At 39.8% G+C, this 21,824-nt stretch overlaps 1 protein-coding gene across 3 annotated transcripts in view; it reads left to right on the plus strand.

Annotated features, from left to right (window-relative positions):
- The window catches only part of MPPED2 (metallophosphoesterase domain containing 2), a 107,453-nt gene that overhangs the window by 43,128 nt on the left and 42,501 nt on the right, over positions 1–21,824 (plus strand). For all 3 annotated transcript variants that reach the window (XM_082057894.1, XM_082057896.1, XM_082057895.1), the window contains exon 4: positions 16,835–17,060. In XM_082057894.1, the coding sequence (XP_081914020.1) occupies positions 16,835–17,060 (226 nt within the window). The remainder of the gene's footprint in view (positions 1–16,834; positions 17,061–21,824) is intronic.

Here is a 21,824-nt window from a genome sequence, read left to right on the forward strand (position 1 = left end):
GGGGCAGATAGATCTTTAATGAGTGCCGATGTGTTTATTATACTCAATTAGTATGGGTCTGATTGCTCATATTCTTACTTGTGTGAAAAATTCGCATCTGGTTTTGTAGTTTTTGTCAAATAGCCAGTTTTTTCCTTTTGTGTCTAGTGGGTATCTCTCAATGTGTTAATTTTTTTGTTCTTCTGTGTAGTATTTCTAATATAAGGCATATTACTGGATGAGCTAGGCAAAATTCTGTAGTGATAGATACAAATAAATCCAGGAGGTGAAATTACTGCTGGTTAATGTCTGTGGAGCTGAGAGTGGCATTTGGCTAGGTTTTTCCTGAGTTATTCTGGAATTTAGTGACTTGACTGTTTCATGTTTTTTCTTTCATGCCTTGCTTTTATTTTGAATGCATGTTTCTTTTCATTTCAGTGGGAAAATGACTTGAACTTTGGAAATGGTTTAGTGGCCAAACACATGGGTTTGTACTGGAAGAAGTATTTGTTTACCTGTAATATATATATATCCTTGCCTTCAAGTTACTTAAAGTGAAAAGAACAATTCTACTGTTCTGACATGGAGGTTTTCTCATTACACCCTGCATATATGGATGTGGTATTGTCGGTTCTTTTAAAGTTCATTTTTGTGTGAAAGTTTAGTTACTGAAAATAGCAGCTTCAGGTTGGAATTTCTGGCTGTGACATGGAATGTATAACGGAATGGGAAGAGCGCTGGAAATGTGGGGTTGCCCTCGGAGGTACGGACAGATGCTTGGTTCCAGTCTACACTGAGATTTCTGCATTTGTACTGTAGAAACTTGCAGTTATATCCAAAACTGTAAGCCAGTCACCTGCCAAAATAGTGTTTGATCTTGAAGATAGTATAATTTAGTCTGAAGGAAAAAAAATGAGCTGTGACAAAATAGTATAATAGCGAAATCAAGCTCTTATCAGTGTTTAAAAATTCAGGGTCGCATTCCTCTTGTGTCCTTTCTCAGTCTCTCTGGTCTGGCTCAGTTATTCCTTCATTTTCTCTGGGCTTCATCTCCTTTCCAGCCGTATTTCATATTTCATTTAGGGTTTTATGTGAGTGTGCTCCTTTTGCTACTGTGCACTGAGAACAGCTTCATTGTGATGAAATAAATATTTCTTGAGGACTTGGGCTCCTTAAAAATGTTTCTGATGTGAAATATTTTAGCATCTGACATGACACTTTTTTAATAAAAACAAACCAGTAAACTCTAAATTTCTTCAAATTCAGAGGGACGTTAGCTCAAAGTATTCTGAACTAATTTAGAATGAGGAGGAAGCTTATGCATATTTTAAAGTAAAATTATGGTAATAAAAACAAATCTCTTCCTGTTTTTTATAAATGGATGTAGTTCTGATTTGTGCTTTTACCATCTGGAGCGTATTTTGAACCCTATATTGCTTTACTTGCTACAGCCAGAATGAATAATTGACTAAACATAAAATAACATTTTGATGAACAAAACTCTTAGCACTTGAAAAAAAAAAACAATTCATTGCAAGTGAAAGAAAATGCTGAGGTGGCTCTAATCCTGTAGTGTCTGAGTTTTGCACAGCTGTTCTGGGTGAGAAAAAAGCAACTCCCTGGAAAACCCATTAGTCTAATTTTGAAAAGAGCTCTGGCTTCTGTCTGGAGCTGCTTTAGGCTTCAGACCCTGCAATGGGACACGCTGATTTTCGCTAAGAGTGAGGTGGAGAGAGGTGGCTTCTGGTGGTGTCAGAGTCCTGCTGTCCCTCTGTGACACCTTTAGGAGTTTGGGGTGATCTGCAGCATCCAGAGCACGTTGGCCGCGTCCTTCAGAGATGCTCTGAACTGGAGAGCGATGGAGACATGCAGGTGCACTGACAACTTTGCACAGACAGTTTTATTGTGTCTATTTATTAATACTAGTTGCTAATAGACGCTGAATGAATATGATGAGTTTGGAACGTGTTGATGCAATTTATTGAAAAAAGCTCCACATTTAGCATGATGAAATCTGAGTCATCTTCAATTTTTTTTGGTTTAGTGTGGGGTGTTTTTACTTATTTAGTTCCCTGGGATATGTATCTCACTCCATCTTTATGGTAATGAAGTTTTAATAAACTTCTTTCAAGTTTATTTAGATCTTATTGCAATATCACTGGTTAAGAGTATTTCCTTTTGTTCTAACTAGAACTGTGTTTAGTGTCGCTATTAAGTTTTCATTTGTACTTAGTTTTAAATTCCCATATGGCTTGAGTAAATTAATCATCAGTGCTCAGCTTTTATTTGCATACAACTTTTTAGTTACATTAATACTAATTTTATTTTTTTTTCTTCTCAGAGGAATACAAAAATAATTTGAATGTTGCATTTTTTTTGCATTTACAAAATAATGAGAAGGTAGAGCCATGTGGATTTTTGGCAAAAAGCTGCATAATCATATTTTCCTGGTGTAGCAATTTACAGTGAAATGTGAAAACAAAGTGCAAAGTTCTACTTTTGTGCTGTGGTTTTTATATCTGCTGCTTTATGTTTTTTCTCTGGTCTGAGGCAGATATTGGATGCTTTGTTGAAAAAAGAAGCCTAGAAGTCTAACTTGTAAAGTAGAAAAGATCATATAGAAATGAGCGTCAAGATTGTGAATATAGAATGAGTGTTAAATTTCCACTGGCCGAAGTGGAACTTGTGCATGAGGAGCAGTGTAAGTTTAATGATACCTGATCTGTTGTCTCTTGTTTTATTCTTGTTATTCCTGGCAACTTTTCATAAAGAAATGTCACAAGAAGCTATCTTTTCTCTCTGATAATGACATACAGAGAAACTGAGGGTTTTGTCCTAAACTGTAGTCACTTATTAGAGATACACTGTAAAATTCTCTGTAGAGGTTGTGTACTACCTGTGATGACCAAACCAAACATTAAGGTGTTATTTGGCAGCTTTAGAAAACTTGGCTCAGGTGAAATGTGCTTTCGAAGAGAATAATATTCTGGATTGAGTGGCTCTTTGTATGTTTCAACCCAACATATTCATTTGGTAATTTTCAATGAAAGAGGGGAGCCAGCAAGCACTGGAAAGTATAGCTCAGTTCTTAGGCAGGACTTTCCATCACAGTAATTGCTCAGTCATTTCTTGAATCTGCTTTCCTGGACTGCAGTTGTCTTAAAATGGGGGGGATGATCCCATAACCAAAACAAATTTATAAAATAACCAAAATAATTCTTCCTTTCAATTCCCTCTTTCCCGCAAATCCACTTTAAAACAGAACGAAGATTTATGGTTGGTATATTGACCAGGCATGAAACAAGTGATGCCACCCAAATAGGAAGTTTTATAGACGTTGTCATCAAATTCTTCTTCTAGCTTTGCTGCTACAGCCGGCTATCCTAATGTGAGAATGATTTCAGTGGAAAGCAAAGTATGTGTTTTTTGTGTGCCTGCAATTTATTTGCCACTTACAATTTGAATATTGTATCAAAAATACAAAGTGCAAAAATACCTTTCTCCTAAGTTTTCACGTCATGCACACCATATTAACACTATCTAATTGATAGAAGTTGTTTTTCTGTTAGAGCATTGCATTCCTGCTTAGAAAGAACAATGGTTCGGGATGAAGGAGTTGCTTTGAGCAGAGAGAGCTGGGGCTGGGGGGAGAAAGCGCTGCAGATTTTAGTATAATGTGTAGTGTTCAAAGAAATTTTATTTCATCGTAAAGATTAGCAGGCTGTGTAATTCAATTTAAAGCTGGTTGGCAGTGTCCTGTCTATTATAAAGCTTTTTTTTTTTTCTAATCACCACTGTTTTTTTCATGCTGCATGCGACTACAGAACCTAGAGACAGCAGGAATTATCTTCGGTTTTGTGCTTCCCACCCCCTTCCTCTTTTCAGTTCTGCGTGTTAGAAAATGTATGAGATTACCTTAAACTGAGCTACAAAACGGTATCTCAGTGAAGTGTCATCCTGCCTTTTTTTTTTTAATTGTATAAAACGAATGTTTTTAATGTCCAAACAGCCACTGAGAGTGAAGATTGCTAAAAACATTAGACTGGGGGGGGGTTGAATCAAGCTTAAAACTCAACCGTTAGCATTTATTCACCCTGTTGCGGATGTTGCTATGCTGTAGAAAAGCAACATGCAGCAATTTATGTTAATGCGAGGCTCACAGACCTTTATCTTACAGTAATTGCCTATACTAGGGGGTTAATAAATGTTCGGAGAATTACTGACTTAATTTTTTATTAAAGAAAAATAGATTGTTGTTTCTTGCTGGCTATAACCAGCCTGCATGGCTTGTTCATTAACCCTCTTGCTGCAGTGGGCTGAAGCCGAGTATTTGAGCGTGTGTGTTTTATGTATCAGAATGATGAGTTTTGGCACAAAAAGGCTGTGAAAGAAAGACTTGTGCAACTCCACCTCTCCCATCCACCTCCATCATGCCTGGTAGAAGAACCTGAAATCTTTATAGACTGTATTTGGGGAGTATATTGATTTCAGAGGATGGGTGTTATATCCGTGGGCAATTTGGTATCGCTGGTGGGGCAAAAAAGAAGAGAAGGCCTTTTCCCTGAGCTAAAGGAATTTGTGTTTTCAGTGTGAGTAACGGTGCTTGCTCCATAGCGTGGTTGCAAGACCCACAGGCAGCGTCTTCTCTTGGTGGCCGCGGTGTAGGGCTGGGAAGACTCACTCTGCTGCTGGGTCCCCATGGTGCCAGGCCGCTCTCAAGGTTTGGCTCTCGTGTGGGATGGTTCAAGGGGGCCCTTCCATGGCTTTGGGAACGTAGTTTCTGAGGACTTGAGATCCTGTGTTCAAGACAAGTTCCAGAAGGACAGGGAACTGCTGGAGAGAGTCCAGCGCAGGGCAACAAAGATGATGAAGGGAGTGGAGCATCTCGCTTATGAGGAAAGGCTGAGGGAGCTGGGGCTCTTGAGCTTGGAGGAGACTGAGGGGTGACCTTATTGATGTTTACAAATATATAAAGGGTGAGTGTCAGGAGGATGGACCCAGGCTCTTCTCAGTGACAGCCAATGGTAAGACAAGGGGTAATGCGTTCAAACTGGAAGGCAAGAGGTTCTACTTAAATTTGAGAAGAAACTTCTTCTCAGTGAGGGTGACAGACACTGGAACAGGCTGCCCAGGGAGCTTGTGGAGTCTCCTGCTCTGGAGACATTCAAAACCCGCCTGGACACCTTCCTGTGTAACCTCATCTGGGTGTTCCTGCTCCGGCAGGGGGATTGGACTTGGATGAGCTTTTGAGGTCCCTTCCAATCCCTGACATTCTGTGATTCTGAGTGGAGGCTCAGGTCAGGTCACTTCAGTGCCTCACTCTGGAGGGAGTCCAGCGGCAGGCTGTGAAGATGATTTGGGGCCTAAGAGCAGCTTTCTTATGAGGAGAAACAGAGAGAGCGGGGTCTGTTCAGCCTGGAGAAGTTGAGAGGGGATCTCATCAACGTTCATAAATATCTGAAGGGTGGATGTCAAGAGGATGGGACCAGACTCTTTTCAGTGGTGCCCAACAACAGAATGAGGGGCAACAGGCACAGACTGAAACATAGGAGGCTTCATCTGAATATGAGGAGAAACTTTTTTTACTCTTTAGGGTGCCAGAGCCCTGGAACAGGCTGCCCAGAGAGGTTGTGGAGTCTCCTTCTCTGGAGACATTCAAACCCTCCTGGACACATTCCTGTGTGATCTGCTCTGGTGAACCTGCTTTAGCAGGTGGGCTGGACTGGATGATCTCCAGAGGTCCCTTCCAACCCCAACCGTTCTGTGATTCTGTGATTCCCTGAGCTGGTCTGGTCTCTCTTTTCTCATCCTGCCCCCCTGCTGTGAGGTGATGGTTACCAAACCCTCACTTACTGTTGATGGTACATTTAGTAGAGAAGGAACTAAGCAGCACAACAGGGGACAGCAATCTAAGGAACGAGGCAAAAAAGATGCAAAGCCAACACAGAAGAGAACAAAATAACATCAAACTAGGGGAGGGATGGAGCCCACAAAGAAGAGGGAGACAAATGAGACCACAGGGATGTAAAGTAGTGGAGATGCACCTGCTTTTTCCAGAGCTTCGTTTCTTCCCAAGTTAATAAAATTAAGAAATGAGAGCTCAGGAGCACTCTGTACTTGAAATTTCCTGTAACTGTTGATAAGTGAACCTTAAAGACCTCAGAATTATGTACATCTTTTCTAACGAACCAGGATCTTTAGTATTACAGACCAGGCTGGTATCAGAGCGCAATAGCTACTTTTCTCCTGAATGTTGCCATTAATTTTTTTTTTTATGTGACCAGCCACAGAAACATGGAGAGTTTTAGTTTAAAACAGCTGCAAATGGCAAAAAATTACCCACATTTCCTTCCTTACTGAGCCGCTCTCTCTCAGACATTACTCTTAAGGCTCCTTGCTCCCTAAGCAGCATTTGGCTTTGCCTTCCCTACTGAGAGATGAGCAGAACGGCTGCAAGGCAACCGTGAAGGTTTCCTGCAGTTATTTTGCAGGAGGTTTCTCCTGAGCCTTGTGGGGAAGATGTTTGTTCCTTCTGCTTTCCTCTGTCCCTGCTGCACGCTTCGGTGGTTGCTGGGAATAAAGTAACTTACCTGGAGTCATACTCATGGTTCTGAGAGTAAAGGTCCTGGACTAACATGCCCTCATAAAATCCCATGTGAAATAATTCCCAGACTAGCGCTGTGAGGAAAGCCATTCACCATTTCCAGTCTTCTGGCTGTAAATGATAATCCTGTGCCATTAGCTGGAGCGTGAAAGCAGGGATGGATTGGATGGCTGAGGGGATGCCCGGCCAAGGGGCCGCCCTGGTGCCACCATCGTCCCCAGTCCCCCGGGACAGAGGGAAGGAAGATCCATGGCTCTGGTGACTGGCAGCTCTGGAAATCTGCGTTAAAATGGGTCCCTGCATTTCTGTGAGTTGCTGGAGAGGATGTACATGTGGTTATAGTGGAAGCAATATAGCCATTCATAAACAAATGCTTCTGTGAAGCCAGCTGTAAAAACAATGGTGCTTGCCTTTGGGGTGAAAGGGCAAAACCTTAGCAGAAAGGAGTATAAATAAGAAATAAATTGTTACCTTTGTGTAAGTGACTGAAATAGCTGTTCTCTTAGTGCCTTGTCTTAATGACTAGCTCTGATTAACTATAGTTGTTGCTTTATTCAACAAAACTTAAGGTCTGCATATTATACCTTTTTATGGCAGGTTTTTCATTCCTTTTTTTTTTTTTAAAGTCAGGAAATGATGGCTAAAACGGGTAAATCAAGAGACCCTACTCTGCAGAAAGCACACCGATGAAAAATTGCAAGTGCTTCATGCCCCAACAGTTAATGATTGCGTTTAATTACAGAGAAATATTTATTCATGTACCAGAATCCTCGGTGTGCTTCGCACACAAAAGGGAACTACAGATGCCGCATCATACAGATTTTGCAGCACCTTGTGAAAACTTTACTGTAAATTCAAATGCACACATACAAATACCATAAATCTCACATATCCATTTAATTTGATTTAAAAACATTTCAGTACCTTAATAGGTGAGGTGTTTACTGTTGTCCATATTATGGAGCAGAGATGGCGGCAGCACAGTGCTTGTAGTAACCAGGATTGGAAAGATAAAGAGTTTCACCTGAATTCCATCACAAATACTCAAACTCTTTGTATTGCAGAATGGAGTTTACATAAGAGATAGTGTGTTCTGTCCTTCCCGCTCTGGAAGGCCAGTTAGGAGGTATTTCAGCACATAGGTTTGCCCACTGAAATTCAAAGAGCAGCGCCCTGGATTTTTAAAACTCTTCAATCTGAACTGAGGTCCTGGGATGCTGTAACATAAATCATTTGGTAATTGAAGGTCTGCAAAGCCAGAAGAGAGGAGGTGGCAAGAAATAGTATCAGGGTGAGATTTGGAACTCAGAAATCACTGCCACCAATTTCCATCATTACTACTCTAGACCTTTATTGGGCTTAAAGTTCATTCTCTCTGTTTTTATTGTATTTGGGGTTACTATATATGCTTAAACTTACAAGGTATCTGAGGCCATTCTGCTCAGGTAATTCTAGATCACAAGGAAAAAAAACCTGCATAAGAGGAATTCAGTTCCTTGTAATATGATAGAGCCGGAGTGATTTGGTTGTCTCCTTTAGTAGCTACGAAACCTTTCTGTGGGCTGGGTTATTAGGGGGAATTTCTGTACAGGGCTCAGGAGATTCCTGGTATCCAAGTTCATCTTGAAAGACTATATTGGAATGCTTGGGTTTATTTAGAATAATAAATTTAAACGTGAGATTCAGAAAATAATACCGTAGGTTCAGAAAGGCCTGCCTGAGCATTTTTAGCTGACTGTAATTTCTGTTTATGTTCTCTGTGTACTTTGGTTTTTATTCTCTCTACAAATTTCAGGACAGGAGCATGAAGGTAGTTCTGAAATACAGTACACAGTGCTGTCAAATGAATATCAGGCTGCATCTAGAAGTGGAGTTCAGTTCAGGTTTTAGATTTCTCCTCTTCCAACTTTGAAAAGGAAGAAGTAATTCCCAACAAACGTCAGCATCCAAAAGTATGTTTAAAAACACCTTTGAATGTCAACGTTGCTTCCTATACTTAAATGTTTACAAGTAAAACCACAAAAGGTGATCACAAGGTAAAATTTCAAAGGCAGCTCATTGCTTTAGCACACTGAGGAGTGTTACATTCTCAGAGTTACTAAAAAACTGATGTCCTGCTTTTAGATGGCAGTCCATGCTTTTAAAATCTTTGGGATATTTAAAAAAAAAATATTTCTACTTTTTCCTTTCGGTTTTATTTTCTTTGTGATTATTCTTACTGTCCCTACTTATTACTTTTTCCCTTATCATTATAGGAATTTATCCATGTTACCTTAGTACTGGTAGTCAGTTAAGTCTGAGCCCTGGTATATTTTGTAGCTTACCAACAATGTACGCAAAAATTATGGTTTGGAAAGGAAGGATTTCAGTTCCATGTATGAAAATTGAGAAGTTATGTGAAATATACTGTATTATAGGAAGAAAATTAATAGTTATCAGAAGCTTCTTGTTTATGTATTTAAGACTTTTCATTTTATAAGAAACACTCTGATCACTTTCCTGGGGTAGAATAAAAATGAGGCATTTAGAGGGATTTCTTTTCGGAAATAGTGACGAGGCTTTACCAGGCTAGGAGGTAAAGGGAGGCACCTGCCTCCTGTTTTCTGCATTTCTAAGCCTCAAAGCCTTTCGTTTAAAAATGAGAAAACAAATAATGGGAACAAGTTCAGAGAGGAGGGAAACAGGAGAATGTTTTTGGTGGTTAAATGTGTTTCCTGGTGGATTTATGTATTTATCTTAAGGTAGGTAGATATTGGAAGTATCCTGGCAGAGGTGTGTTTTTCAGTCCTGTGGACAGACAGAAAAGGAGTTTATCACATAATGGTCCATGGCAATAAGGTAGAAAAATTTGGGGCAGAATCTAGATCTCTGGGTCCCGTGTTCATAATTCTCATTTCCTTGAGTAAGTTTTCACTCAGTAAGTGGTGCAGAATTGATATCCAGACTTGTTTCTCTTTTAAATAAAGAATTTGCTTTGTCTGGAAAATCTTGTCCTTAGCATTCGCTGGCCTTTTGCAGAGTGAAAATATATGTACGTGAAAATACCAAGACATTGTCTCTGATAATTATGATTAGCTTAATTACTTTCTGTGTAATTGTTTCTCAGGATGACCTTCTTTTTGATGGCTTTTATTCGTTTATTGTAGAAAAAAAGACTTAATTGGAATTGTAAATTACAGAGACAAAGGGTATGTTATGGGAAGGAGGTCCAGATCTGTTTGTGTCAGACCGTGACTGTTGGTTTTTATATTCTTAAGATTCATGGAGAAAAATCATTTAAATTGATACAGTATGTGCGTGCACAAGGTAATATCAACAACCAATATATTATTTCAAAATCTGGTGAGTTTCTTTTGAGAGGATTAGGTTATATAGTGGAGGGACTCCGAAAAGAAAATAGAATTGTGTATTGATGCCTTTAGAAATATTATTTGAGGGCAATAAAATGTTCCCTGAAATTCCCTCCTGAGTGGAGAAAATGGAGTTTGTTTGCAGTAATTGCATTTTCTAGCGTTTGCTTTCGCACTTTCCAATATGAGTTAAGCCAATTGGAACCTATGATTTCGTTTTGCTTATTGGCGAAAGTACCATGTAAATTGATCTGTGATGCATTTATAGAGAATGCTTTGAAAAATTTGAAATAGAGATGGTTTTTTCTTATTAGATTTAGATAGTATTAGGGTTCATTTCTATATTTTAGCCTAATGTAATAGTAACCAAAAATGTTCTTTTTCAATTTAGTCTTAATCAAGTTCCAGGAGAACATTTCTACTTAGCCCCACTGGCACTCGGAAGGCAGAGTTTATGTTCCGATTCTCAGCCCTGGTATTCAGAATTCAAGATCCGAGTCATTTGAAACCACACCGAGCTGAAATCGATCTAAAACTTGTCAGCCCTGGTACATTAAGATCTTGATCACAAGAGAAAACGTAAAATTCAAAATACAGCATATTTCTATGTGTTTGCAGTAGACGTGCACAATAGACCTTAAACTATGGGAGCCTAGATGCAAATGTCATTGTAAGTGTAAATATAGGATAATTCTATATAGAGGAACACCCTTCACCTCTGCCAGACAAAAGGTGTTCATGCCTGAAAACCTTATATGTTTTCCCAAGTGAGTGCTATTTCATTTAAAGAGTCTCTTTGAGAGCATGGACGTAGCACTGGTGCAGCTGTGTCGGTTCTTCATCTATTGCTGTGCTATGGGGAAGGAGCTACCATTTCTGCAAGAAACATTTTGAAAAATGAAGAGGAAAAAAATAAGGCTATTGTGATTTGCAGGGAGGGTGTTGTTTTCCAAATTTTCTAAATTTAAAGGGAAACCATAGCTGACAGCTTTTTAAAATTAGATGATTTTTTTTTTTCTTGAAAGCTCCATCTTTTAGGTTAAGTAATTACAAGCCTGAAAAAAAAGCCTTTCCAGCCACTAACAAGCAGAGAAAACTGTGCTGCTTCTGTTTCACATTTCATCATTTTAAAGTCAATTTGCGGGGGACTTTTTCCACCTAAAGTTGGCAGAGCTGTGAGCTGCAAAATCTGGAGGCTTTTTTGATTAGAGGTTAGACTAAACAAAACCTCGCATTCTATCTGTTTCAAAACAAATAAATCTTATGTATTAATTTGCAAAACTTTAGCGAAGCTCTTTATGTTTCAAGAACAAAATGTTAACAGTAGCTCAGTGAAACTCAAAACACCTTTGAGATCAAACCCCAACATGTGTAATGCCAGAATAATGCTGAGGAAGACACGAAACACCGAAGTGAAACAAAAGATGGTCGTTCATGTTGTGCTACATTTTTTTCCTGTTGACAGAGAGGAGAAGGATATTAATCACAAACAGTTACATTAGAATAATGTTATGGTTGAGACGTAAATACATAAAAGCAAGGAATTGTTACCAGCGTCAGAGCATCGTTAATTCAGACCCATAATTAACTAGGTTCTGCTATACATGGTTCGTACTGCGCTTGGCAATGTTACGGCCCAGTTTTGTGCCAAATTCACTATATTTACCTGTGAGGGAGAGAACGAGCGGCAATATTTGGTGACTCTGCAGTATCAGACGCTCCTGGGTGCCCACAGAGGTTCAGTAGCTCCCGTACCTGTGGTCACTGGCACGGCCGTGTCTGCTGCCATACCTTGTCACCACACAGCTGGGTGACAGCTGCCGAGGCGAGATTCCCTCGATTCTTCCTTGCTTTCATGGGTTTATGGCTCACCCTTGGCATTATTGTAACGTAGTTTTTTGTGTTTAATGTTTCTTAGACTTGGTTTTCCATTGCCAGCATGGAAGAAATCGTAATGCATGAGTTTCAGAGGAGAAGGTAGCAGTCTGAACCTGCTGTGTGGCTCGATCCGCAAGTGTGAGTATTAACGCTAGAGCTGTCAGGCCTTGTGAAAATTAATGAAGCCTGACGGTTACAGAGTGAAAGGTCAGAGGCAGAGCTTGCACTTACCTAACATTGCTGTTGTGTTGTGTCTAACAGCGTTTTCAACAAAGAGGAGCTTTAATGTACAAGCTTTAGATTTATCACAGGAATTCAAGGGTCTCAGCCTTTGCTTCTCCCTGTGCTGTGGTCTCATGTTTTCTTTGCATAAAGGCAAAACAGTTAAACTTTGATTCATCTACTCCTCTTGCTGTGTTGCCCATGTGTGTTTTGCTTCTGTTTTTCCTCCTACAAAATTTTCTTTTGGAGGGGAAAAAAAAAAAAGCAAGCGGCTTTGGAACTGACGATAGTTCAAAAAGCTGGTGGAATACTTTTCATCAAGAAGATTTTGAGAGATATTGTGCTTCAGTTCTTTGTACTTCTTTAGAAGCATGTTCTGGTTTTGTGCATGTTCTGTCTTTTATTTGTCCACTTTTTTGTTTTTAATTCTTTTTTTCTGTAGATTCACAGAGAGGTAAAATATATAGAAATTCATGGGTTATGTTTTCAGCTCGTATGTTGGTTGATGTTAATTTTAGGTATTGCATTGAGGACATAATGTGAAGGCTGTTTGATTAAAACAGCCAGGATACTTTTCACAGTCAGTTGAACAGTCTCATCCTAGAACAGATGTTTGTTTTTCCTTCCTAGTTTTGGATGTCAGTACCTGCAGAGAACTCCAGTTTATTATTTGAAGCTTGAGTCTATATAGCTGTACTTACACAGTCTAACTCATTTGTTGCTGCTGAAGGAACGATCAGAGCCTTTGAGATACTCTGGCTTTCTTTTAAAAAGCCAAAAGCAGCCTGTGTGTTTTGCAATTGTGCCATAAATGCTGGGAAGAGAGAGTAACCATGGCTCTGAGGTGTGGTGGGCCTTCCAGGAGAAACCCTATGGAGTGTTGGTACAGAGCTGCTCACCAGGACAAGGGTGTGCTGCTCACTTGCTGCCCATCAATGGACAACTGACAGCAACTCGTGCTGCTGCGGGGACGGGAAGTCCACAGGAATTACACAAAATTTGCTCCTTCGGTGTTTATCTCTGGACGTGTACGTGGTTGGTTATAGGTGGATGCTCCATGAGCAGTTTTGCACATTTGAAGCGTATATGATATACCATAAATTGGAGATGATTCACTTGCACAGGCATCTTGCTTCTACAGATTTCCGTCTTTTTGAAGGGGCTATGATTTGTACTTCAAGGTTTCTTAGCCCATTTCTCAACATATGGCCAAAAGGTCTATGAGGCTATGAAATGGGCATGAAAACACTTCACATTTCCTGGAAGTCTTATGTGAATAGTTAATGCATGCATATGCATATTCAGAGCTTCACATTAAAAGCACTTGCATAGCGTTTGTTTGTAAATACAGGTTTCTACCACTATATAGACAGATAGTGTCACATTATTTCTTATTCCCCTACTTCCCTGTGAGCTTTGTAGGTAACAGTAGTCAAAAAATAATGTGATTTTCTGTTTTTATAGGGACTCAGCAGTTAGCATTCATTGCCAGTCTCAGGCTCCTTTTCATGTCTGGCAGCTCTGCAGAACTCGAGTTGTGTGACTAAATTGTACTCGTATGAAGCATGCCATTAAAACGGGAACGGTTGTTCCACAGATTAAGGACTCCTTGGATCAAGTACTTAAGGTGAACTTAAAAAAGCACTGAAACACCTACTTATATAGGTTAAAAAAAGCCCAACAGTTCTCCCAGCTTCCCCCCCTTTTCCTGTGTAATAGGTGTATTAAAAGTGTTGTTCAGCTGATGCTTTAACGTGATGTAAGTGTTTGCAGCCAGCAACAACACAGCAGTGCATCGGAGGCAACATTGCACCAACCAAGACTTTCTGATTCCCACCCGTAAGTTCATAGAATCGTTTCGGTTGGAAGAGACCCTCAGGATCATTGAGTCCAACCATAACCTAACTCTGGCATTAACCCATGTCCATAAGAACCTCATCTAAATGCCTTTTAAACCCTTCCAGGGATGGTGACTCCACCACTGCCCTGGGCAGCCTGTTCCTATGCCTGACAACCCTTTCTGGGAAGAATTTTTTCCTAATAACTGATCTAAACCTCCCCTGGTGCAATTTGAGGCCTTCTCTTCCTATCACTTGCTGCCTGGGAGAAGAGACCAACACCCTCCACACTCCAGCCTCCTTTCAGGTAGTTGCAGACAGCGATAAGGTCTCTCCTCAGCTTCCTTTCTCCGGGCTGAACAGCCCCAGTTCCCTCAGCCGCTCCTCATCAGACTTGTGCTCCAGCCCCTCACCAGCTTTGTCACCTCCTCTGCACTCTCTCTAGTATTTCAAGTTGATTCCTCAACTGGAGAGCCAAGGAGTGGTGAGTAAAAGTCACTCACCCTTCGACAATTCCGTATGGCCGGTGTGGAAGTCTGATGGCAAGTGGAGACTAAGGGTAGACCAGCCTGAATGAAGTGACGCTGCCATTAGGTGCTGCCATGCCGGACATGCTAGAACTGCAATCCCAGCTGGAATCAAAGGCAGCCAAGCGGTATGCCACAATAGATATCACTAATCCCATTTTTCTTAGTCCCTTTGGCATCCAGTACACCTGGAACTGACTGCCCCAGGGTGGAAACACAACCCTGCCGTCTGCCACAGGCTGGTCCAGACTCCGCTGGAACAGGGTAAAGCTGCAGAACATCCTTAATACGTTGATGACATCATCGTATGGGGTGACACTGATTTTGCAAATCTATCAAAATACATGGGAGAAAGTAAAAATACCTGAACATTTATCCAGTAAGATGAGAAGTTTTCTCTGCTAAGACTGGCAAATGTTGATAACTTGGCAGAAACCTGAATTTAACTTCTCCATCCTACTTCTCTGAGAATTTAATCACATCTAGCTTGTTTGGGGGGATTGATAGTTATGACAAGTGTATCAAATTTCATGCCAGTGCTATCTTTTATGTTTCCTGAGAGAGGAGAAAATAGCAATTTTACCTTATGCCCAGGAGTCACAGAGAGCAGGAATTGTAGGTACCTGCCACATTGAGTTTTTAAATAAAAATGAATTGTAGAGCAGCATGTAGCAGAGGTGGAGAAGGGGAGGGAAGAGGGGAAAGGAGTGAGGCATAAACTGTAGAGAAACATTTATTGCATTCCCCCAGCTTTTAATCTAATGCAGCACTGTGGAGAGTTATGAATATGTATGATCTGCACTTTGTTCAGATGTGAAGTGTCTATGGGGATGTCTGCTTGTTTTTTTTCCAGGGGATTTATAGCTTTTTGTTTTTTCTATCCAGAATTAACTAATTTTGCAAAGATGATGTTCATATATGTATCTTGTGTAATTCCTGTTTCCTTGCTGTAAATATTAAAAAGCAGAGGGTTTTGACTGGTTCCCTGTAAGTCTTATTTAGGCAAAAGTTAATCTTGTTGTAAATACTTAGAGCTTTACTTTGAAACTTTTAAAAAAAAAAACAAACCCTCAAACCCAAACAGTTTTGAAAGTTGAAAGGCAAGTTTTAAATTAGTGAAGCCACATCTATTTAGGGGAACTGTATTCACAAGAAATATATAGCATCTGGTTCTGTGTTCCTTGGGACAGATGACGGGGGTACCGGATGTGGAAGATGGACCTATAGATTTCCACATACATTTTGCCACCTTTCTGGGGGAACAGGGGAAAACAACCACAAAAACCAATCAACCAAAACCACCCACACAGCAAAACCAACCTTTTCTAAGTGATTATTAGGAATAAACACCAAAGTGAATGATTTGGTATAAGACTAGAGAATCAGGCTTATGGTGAAGATGGTAGAAGTCAGCTTTGATGCACAATCACGTGTGATTTTTGACAAGTCACAGTGGGCCAGATTTTATAAAAGAACCTAACTCCTGTGAAGACAACACGGTATGTAACCATGTTTTCTAAGGGAGCTCAGCACCCAGTATGTTTAGTGTGTATTTGGAAGATCTGGCACTCGTTTGTACCAAGTGCTTGAAAAATCTGTCCCTGAACTGCAAAAATCTGGCTCCGTGGGCCTGATCCATGTCTTGTTCCAAACAAGGGGAGTAGTTGCTCTGAACTGGGATGATCCAGCTTATGATCTTTGTCTCTGACCCTCACGGTAAATGAATTAACCACGCTGCCTTTTTCCTGCCTTCTGTCTTATTTGCCTGAGTTACGTGTGTACTTCTTACAGAAATGAGATACTGCCATAAACAGAATAATAATGATAAAGTGAAAGTCCATTGCGAGTAAATTGGAGCTTTGGAGAATAGGCTAGATCTGGAATAAATGCCACTTGAATGCAAATTAATCCAAATAACGACATAATTTAAAAATAACCAACAGCACCAGCAGCCTAATTCAGTACCCAGGCCTGATACCCTCATGACAGTTGTGTACTGGGGTGTGTGACACCCGAGGTATCTCACTGCAGGTTCCTCTTGTGGATTAGAACTGGGGCTGCTGACTGTGACCCAGTCCTGTCAATGAACTGGTAGGACTCCGACGTCTTCTGCTGATCTAAATCAAAGTGTTGTCAGCGGAAAGCAGGGGAGCGGTGGTGTTTTATGCCACCTTTGGATCTGCTTTGGTGCCTGCCGGCTTGTTTTGTTTAACTCTGCAGTGAACGCTTTTCATTTTTTTATTTATTATTGCTTCACGTGACGCTGCTTTACATTTTAACACAGTTTCACTCAATGGAAGAGAAGCAGTATTAATAACTTTTGCTCACGGATCTCGGGTGTTTCATTCTGTCATTGCTAGCTGTCTACTTATTGTGCCGGCAATGCTGGTGTGGGAGGAAAATGTGCTAATTAAGTCCTCTTTTTTGTTATTTCAGGAAACCTACCGTATGAATATAAAATAGTGATTGCTGGGAATCATGAACTGACATTTGATAAGGAATTCATGGCAGACCTTGTCAAACAAGATTACTACCGCTTTCCCTCTGTGTCCAAATTGAAACCAGAGGACTTTGACAATGTTCAGTCACTCCTGACAAATAGTATTTACTTACAAGATTCAGAGGTAACAGTTAAAGGATTCCGAATATACGGTGCCCCATGGTAAGTCTCCATTTAACTTTCTTTGCTATTTATTACTTGAACCACAACAGGAATCATTCCTGTTGCAAATGCATGAAGCTGCTTTGTTGCATTGCCCTGCAGAACAGTATCACACTAAGCTGTAAACCACTCTGAAACAATTGCCACGTTTTTCTGTGGATAAATAGGTTATATTTGGCCATGTGTGTGAAACAGGAGAAAAAGAACTGTAATAATTTCTGTTCTGGCTGCTGAACGCACTTAAAAAATAGAGGAGTCAATATCCACTCTGTGCTCATGGGTTAGCTGCAGTGGCATCTTAGTATGCATTAGGGAAAGAAGCTCCATTATATGGTATGTTGTTTAGGTAATTATGTCCGCTGTGCTAATAGATTAGCATGGTAGCATTTAACACCCACACAGCACAAGGTTCAAGGCAGCAGGTGCTTAAAGTGTTATTTCTGATCAGTTTTAGGCATTGTTTTCTTTTGCTTGTAAAGTTGTAATGAAATGTCAAGCCAGTTTTGATCTCATTCCACCCCCTGTGCCAAGTATGAGCAGGAAAAATTGCTGTGGAGTTTTGTACTAAGGAGAGTCTTCCTTTTTTTTTCTGTATGTTGTTTAATTGTGATGGGTGATACCTCTGGAGTCTTGGGTAGCACTGGTTTTAAATTCTCATGCTAACAACAGCCACAGTCCTTTCAGGCTCTACCAGAAACCTGAACTTCAGTGATGGTGATAATCATTACAGTACTTGGCATTCTCAATTGTCAGCTGAAGTACTCAGATGCTAATTTATGCATACCTATAAGAAGGGTTTATTATAAGCTAATAGCTCATATTTTTGATGTCAAGCTTGCTTTAAGGTGAAAGTAGGAGAGGAAGAGGGAGTAGCAGGGATTGAACCAAAGAATGGGGCAAAGCTGTACGGAGATTAGAAATTTTCCTCCTCATCTCTATTAACTGCAGGCCTTGGTGATTAATACAATACCACAAAAAGTGATGCTTCTGACAGTAGTTTTATTTGTCAGATTGTGTACATTAGTGCTGTTTAGAAAACTGCGTTCCAGCTCTGCATCTCACATTCTTGACTTAAGCTACTGGGCTTTTTAAATTTAAGTCATAGCCTTTAGCTAGTAGTTTAAATCAGCCTGACGTCGCTTACCTAAAAAACCAACCAACCAAAGACAAAAAACACAAAACACCTCTAAATCCTGCAGTATCAGCTAATTGGGGGAGCTAGTCTTAATTCCAGTTAGGAATCACCTGTTAAAGACATTTCAAAGGTTTTTGTTTGTTTTTTTAATTAGTACTAACAGCATATGACACCCAGAAGACAGGGCACACGAGGCCCTGGGTGGCGTAATGTGGATTTGAGACTTGCTGCAAGTGAGCAGCTGTGTGAGCTGGAAGGTTTGCTACTAAGGTTAAGATTGTGTTCAGCTTCTTCCATACGTACGTCTCAGACTCAGAGGGCTTGTATTCTGCAGGCGTCCAATGACTGCAAAGCGGAGGCATCTTTGCAGATTTATTTGGGGCAGGTTTACCCAGACTCTCTTTACTATAGAGCTATTGGGGAGATCTGGAGAAGGGGAAGAGAGAGCTTGGTATTCTGAAATGGAGAGTTGTGTCATATGCCTTTACGTTTACGTTTATATGTACTGGCAAAATATAGTGATCTTTTTTGCCCCTCTTTTGCTATCTGAATCTGTAATGACAATCTGTTGCCCTTTTGTCTCCAGCTGCATTTTGCAGGTGGGTTTAAAATGTTTGTTCTGAAATATTAAGGGATGCCACCTCAAGGGCCTGAGTTGTATTAACTGTAACACATGTATGATATGTATTCTGACCTAGTCATGGAAGACAAATCTTCATTATTCCTCCCTATAATCCACTGATAGCTGGATTTTTTCAATTAGGGTTCAATGGGAAATAAAGCTAGACTGCTAGAAAAGCACATGGAGCTCCAAACAAGTGCAGACTTCTTTCATGAATGAGGTTTCATTTCTGTTCAGCATGTTTTGAACAACTGTTGATGTGGATTTAGGGCTATCATTTTGAATATAACTTTTTAGGTCAGCTGGTTTGTGTTTGGAACATAGAGATGTGGTATCATCTTTTCTTTCTCTCTCTCTCTTTTATTTTTTTTAAAATATAATGACAGTTCCTGGAAAATGTGATAATTCAGCCGGTTTCCTGCATTTCAGTTGGTCTTTGAGAAGAGGGTAAAGTCACATCAGATACAAGAAAATGTGTTCCAAATCTGTTCTGTGCCTGGAAACTGAGACAGAATGATCAGACAAGCCTGTTAGCGCTTAAATTTTTCCTCCTTCCCCTCCAATCACATCTTGCTCAACTACTATAAATCTTCAGATTACCCCAAAGGAAGAGAATTTGTGGGGGGTTTGTGTGTATTTATGGGCTCCTTCCCCCAATTAGTTCTGTCACAGAAGTGGAACACTGGTCATTAACCCAGAAGATGCTCCAGCCCTAAAATGAGATAAGTTGGCATGTTCAATTTATGTGCATTTTTGTAAGTATTTCCAGAGGGAAAAAAATTCTCATTTGCTGATAAAGCTACTGGTTTTAATTTAAAAAGAGGGATCAAACCAAGAATAACAGCTGTGATTCTGGAGGGTTTCAGCCTGTCATGGGTTTCTAAGAAGTAATTGCCAGAAGACTGGGAAAACTGGCTATAAGTCATCTATCTATTTAGAAAATGTAAATTGCCAACTCAGTGTAACTACAGGAAAGAAATATCAGTCCATATTCATTACATGTTATTACTCATGGTACATCTGAAAGCTTTCTAAAGACCTGAGAGAATTCAAGTAGTGCCTCCTAACTTACAATTTAGTAGAATTTGTATGTAGAAAATAACTTACAATACACGGGAGCATTCATGTGTATTTGCAATTGGAATGTGCAGTGGTGCATATCAACAGCCTCTAAGGAGCAGAAAATTTGAATTTAGCCTGATGGTTCTAAGCGTATTAAATGGCATTAGCTGGAGGGGAGTTGAAAACAGAGTATCAGCCCCTAGAAGAGAAAAGAGCAAGGGTGGGACGTGAATCACGCTCCGCTCATTTGCAGAGGTGGAGAATGTAAGTGACATTTTCTCACCTTAAATAGGAGATGCTTTGATGTACCTTGAAGGAGCGAAATGGCTGAAGGTTTTCCATTTGGCGTGTAGATAACAATCCACAAAAACATTTCCCTCCTTTCTCGTCCGTCTTATTTTGGCCCATTAACCTGGCTTGTTTGGTGGGAAAATAATTGATAGTTTGCACTTTATGCAGTCAAATCTCTTAAAGATTCCAATGGAAACATTTTCTCCTTTGGAAATTTGAGACCGAGGCTACTTATTGAGCAGGACAAAAATATATAAACAGTAATGGGCATATGAATTTTTAAATCTTAAAACTCCCTTTGTGAATTGTATGTGAGTACAACTCATATTTGATGTATCTGTAAAAGCGTAGGAGAGACAGTCTGGTTTTACTGCAGCTTTGGGTGCTGAATACACGTCAGTGAATATATATAAGTTTTCTTTAAATTTGAATGTTGTTATTTTAAAATACCTCTGGTCTTTGAGGTATTTGGAATTGTTCATCCATGCTAAGGACTGAATTTACTATAATGTTATGGAGGTTTGATTGCAAGTATTCTAGCAATGTCTATTTCTAATGAAGCTTTAAAAACGTTAAAACCACCAGCAAACGGCAGTAAACTGGAACCAGGATTTGTCTAAACTACGTTTTGATGGAAACAGTTGTTCAGGGAGAATTTCCTCTCGTTTATTTTGTTCTGCTGTTCAGCTCTACAGGTAGCTCTTTTAGTTTGTTTGAAATACAAAAATAGTTGAAATGAAAAGGTATTCTGATAAACTTTGTGTGCATAGAAATTTATGGCAGTTAATTTCATGAATAACGAGGCAATAGGCTTATTTATGGATTTTAAATTCTGTTCGCCATAAAAATTCCACAAAAAATGTCACAAGCCGTAAGTATGAAATAGTCTAATAAAGCAACCATTTGCATTAGTTTTAGCTATTAAAATATATGGGCAAATTGCACCCATATCTAGCAGAATAAAAGTAAAACTGTAGACCCAAGACTTTCAACATATATATTTGATTAGATAACTATAGATAAATCTTTTTGAGGGCAGAAAATGTTTAATATAAAAGCCAACTCGATATAAATCAATGCATTTTAATGGTTAATGGAATCAGCTTTATGAAAATAACTGAAAAGCACAAACGTAAAAGATTAAAATTGATTATTTAAATAATTACTGAAATCTGCGATTTGCATCATTGTGATGAAAATCAGTGAATCCTGAATGAAGCTCTTCCCCTTGGTCAGGACCAGCAGCGTTGTTCCGCAGTATCCTGCACGTTCGTCGAGCCGTGGCTGGTTCAGGTCTCAAGAACAGAAGCACAAAGCAGCCTCCCAGTTGCTTTTAATGAATACTAGTGGGTTTTTCCTATGTCCAAGAATTTGATCTGTAGGGTGATCCCGAGGTCAGGAACAGACGTCGCGCTATCGCTCACCAGGGCTTTCATGGGCTTTTTTTAGTAACTCCAGAGGAAGAGCCTTAACTCCTTTTCAGAAGCAAAATTTTAATTGGCATAGGTAATGCAGCCTTAAGAAAGCATAGACAGGTTCAATCATCTCCTTTAAAAATAATGTTTTGTACGATTTTCTTTTAGCCCGGAGGAGAATTCAGGGGCTTCATCAAATGGTTTTCCTTAAGTTTGAACTTATTTCTATCATTCTCATT

Source organism: Streptopelia decaocto (assembly GCF_964273445.1).
Source record: "Streptopelia decaocto genome assembly, chromosome: 7".
In the NCBI taxonomy this organism is placed as follows: domain Eukaryota; kingdom Metazoa; phylum Chordata; class Aves; order Columbiformes; family Columbidae; genus Streptopelia; species Streptopelia decaocto.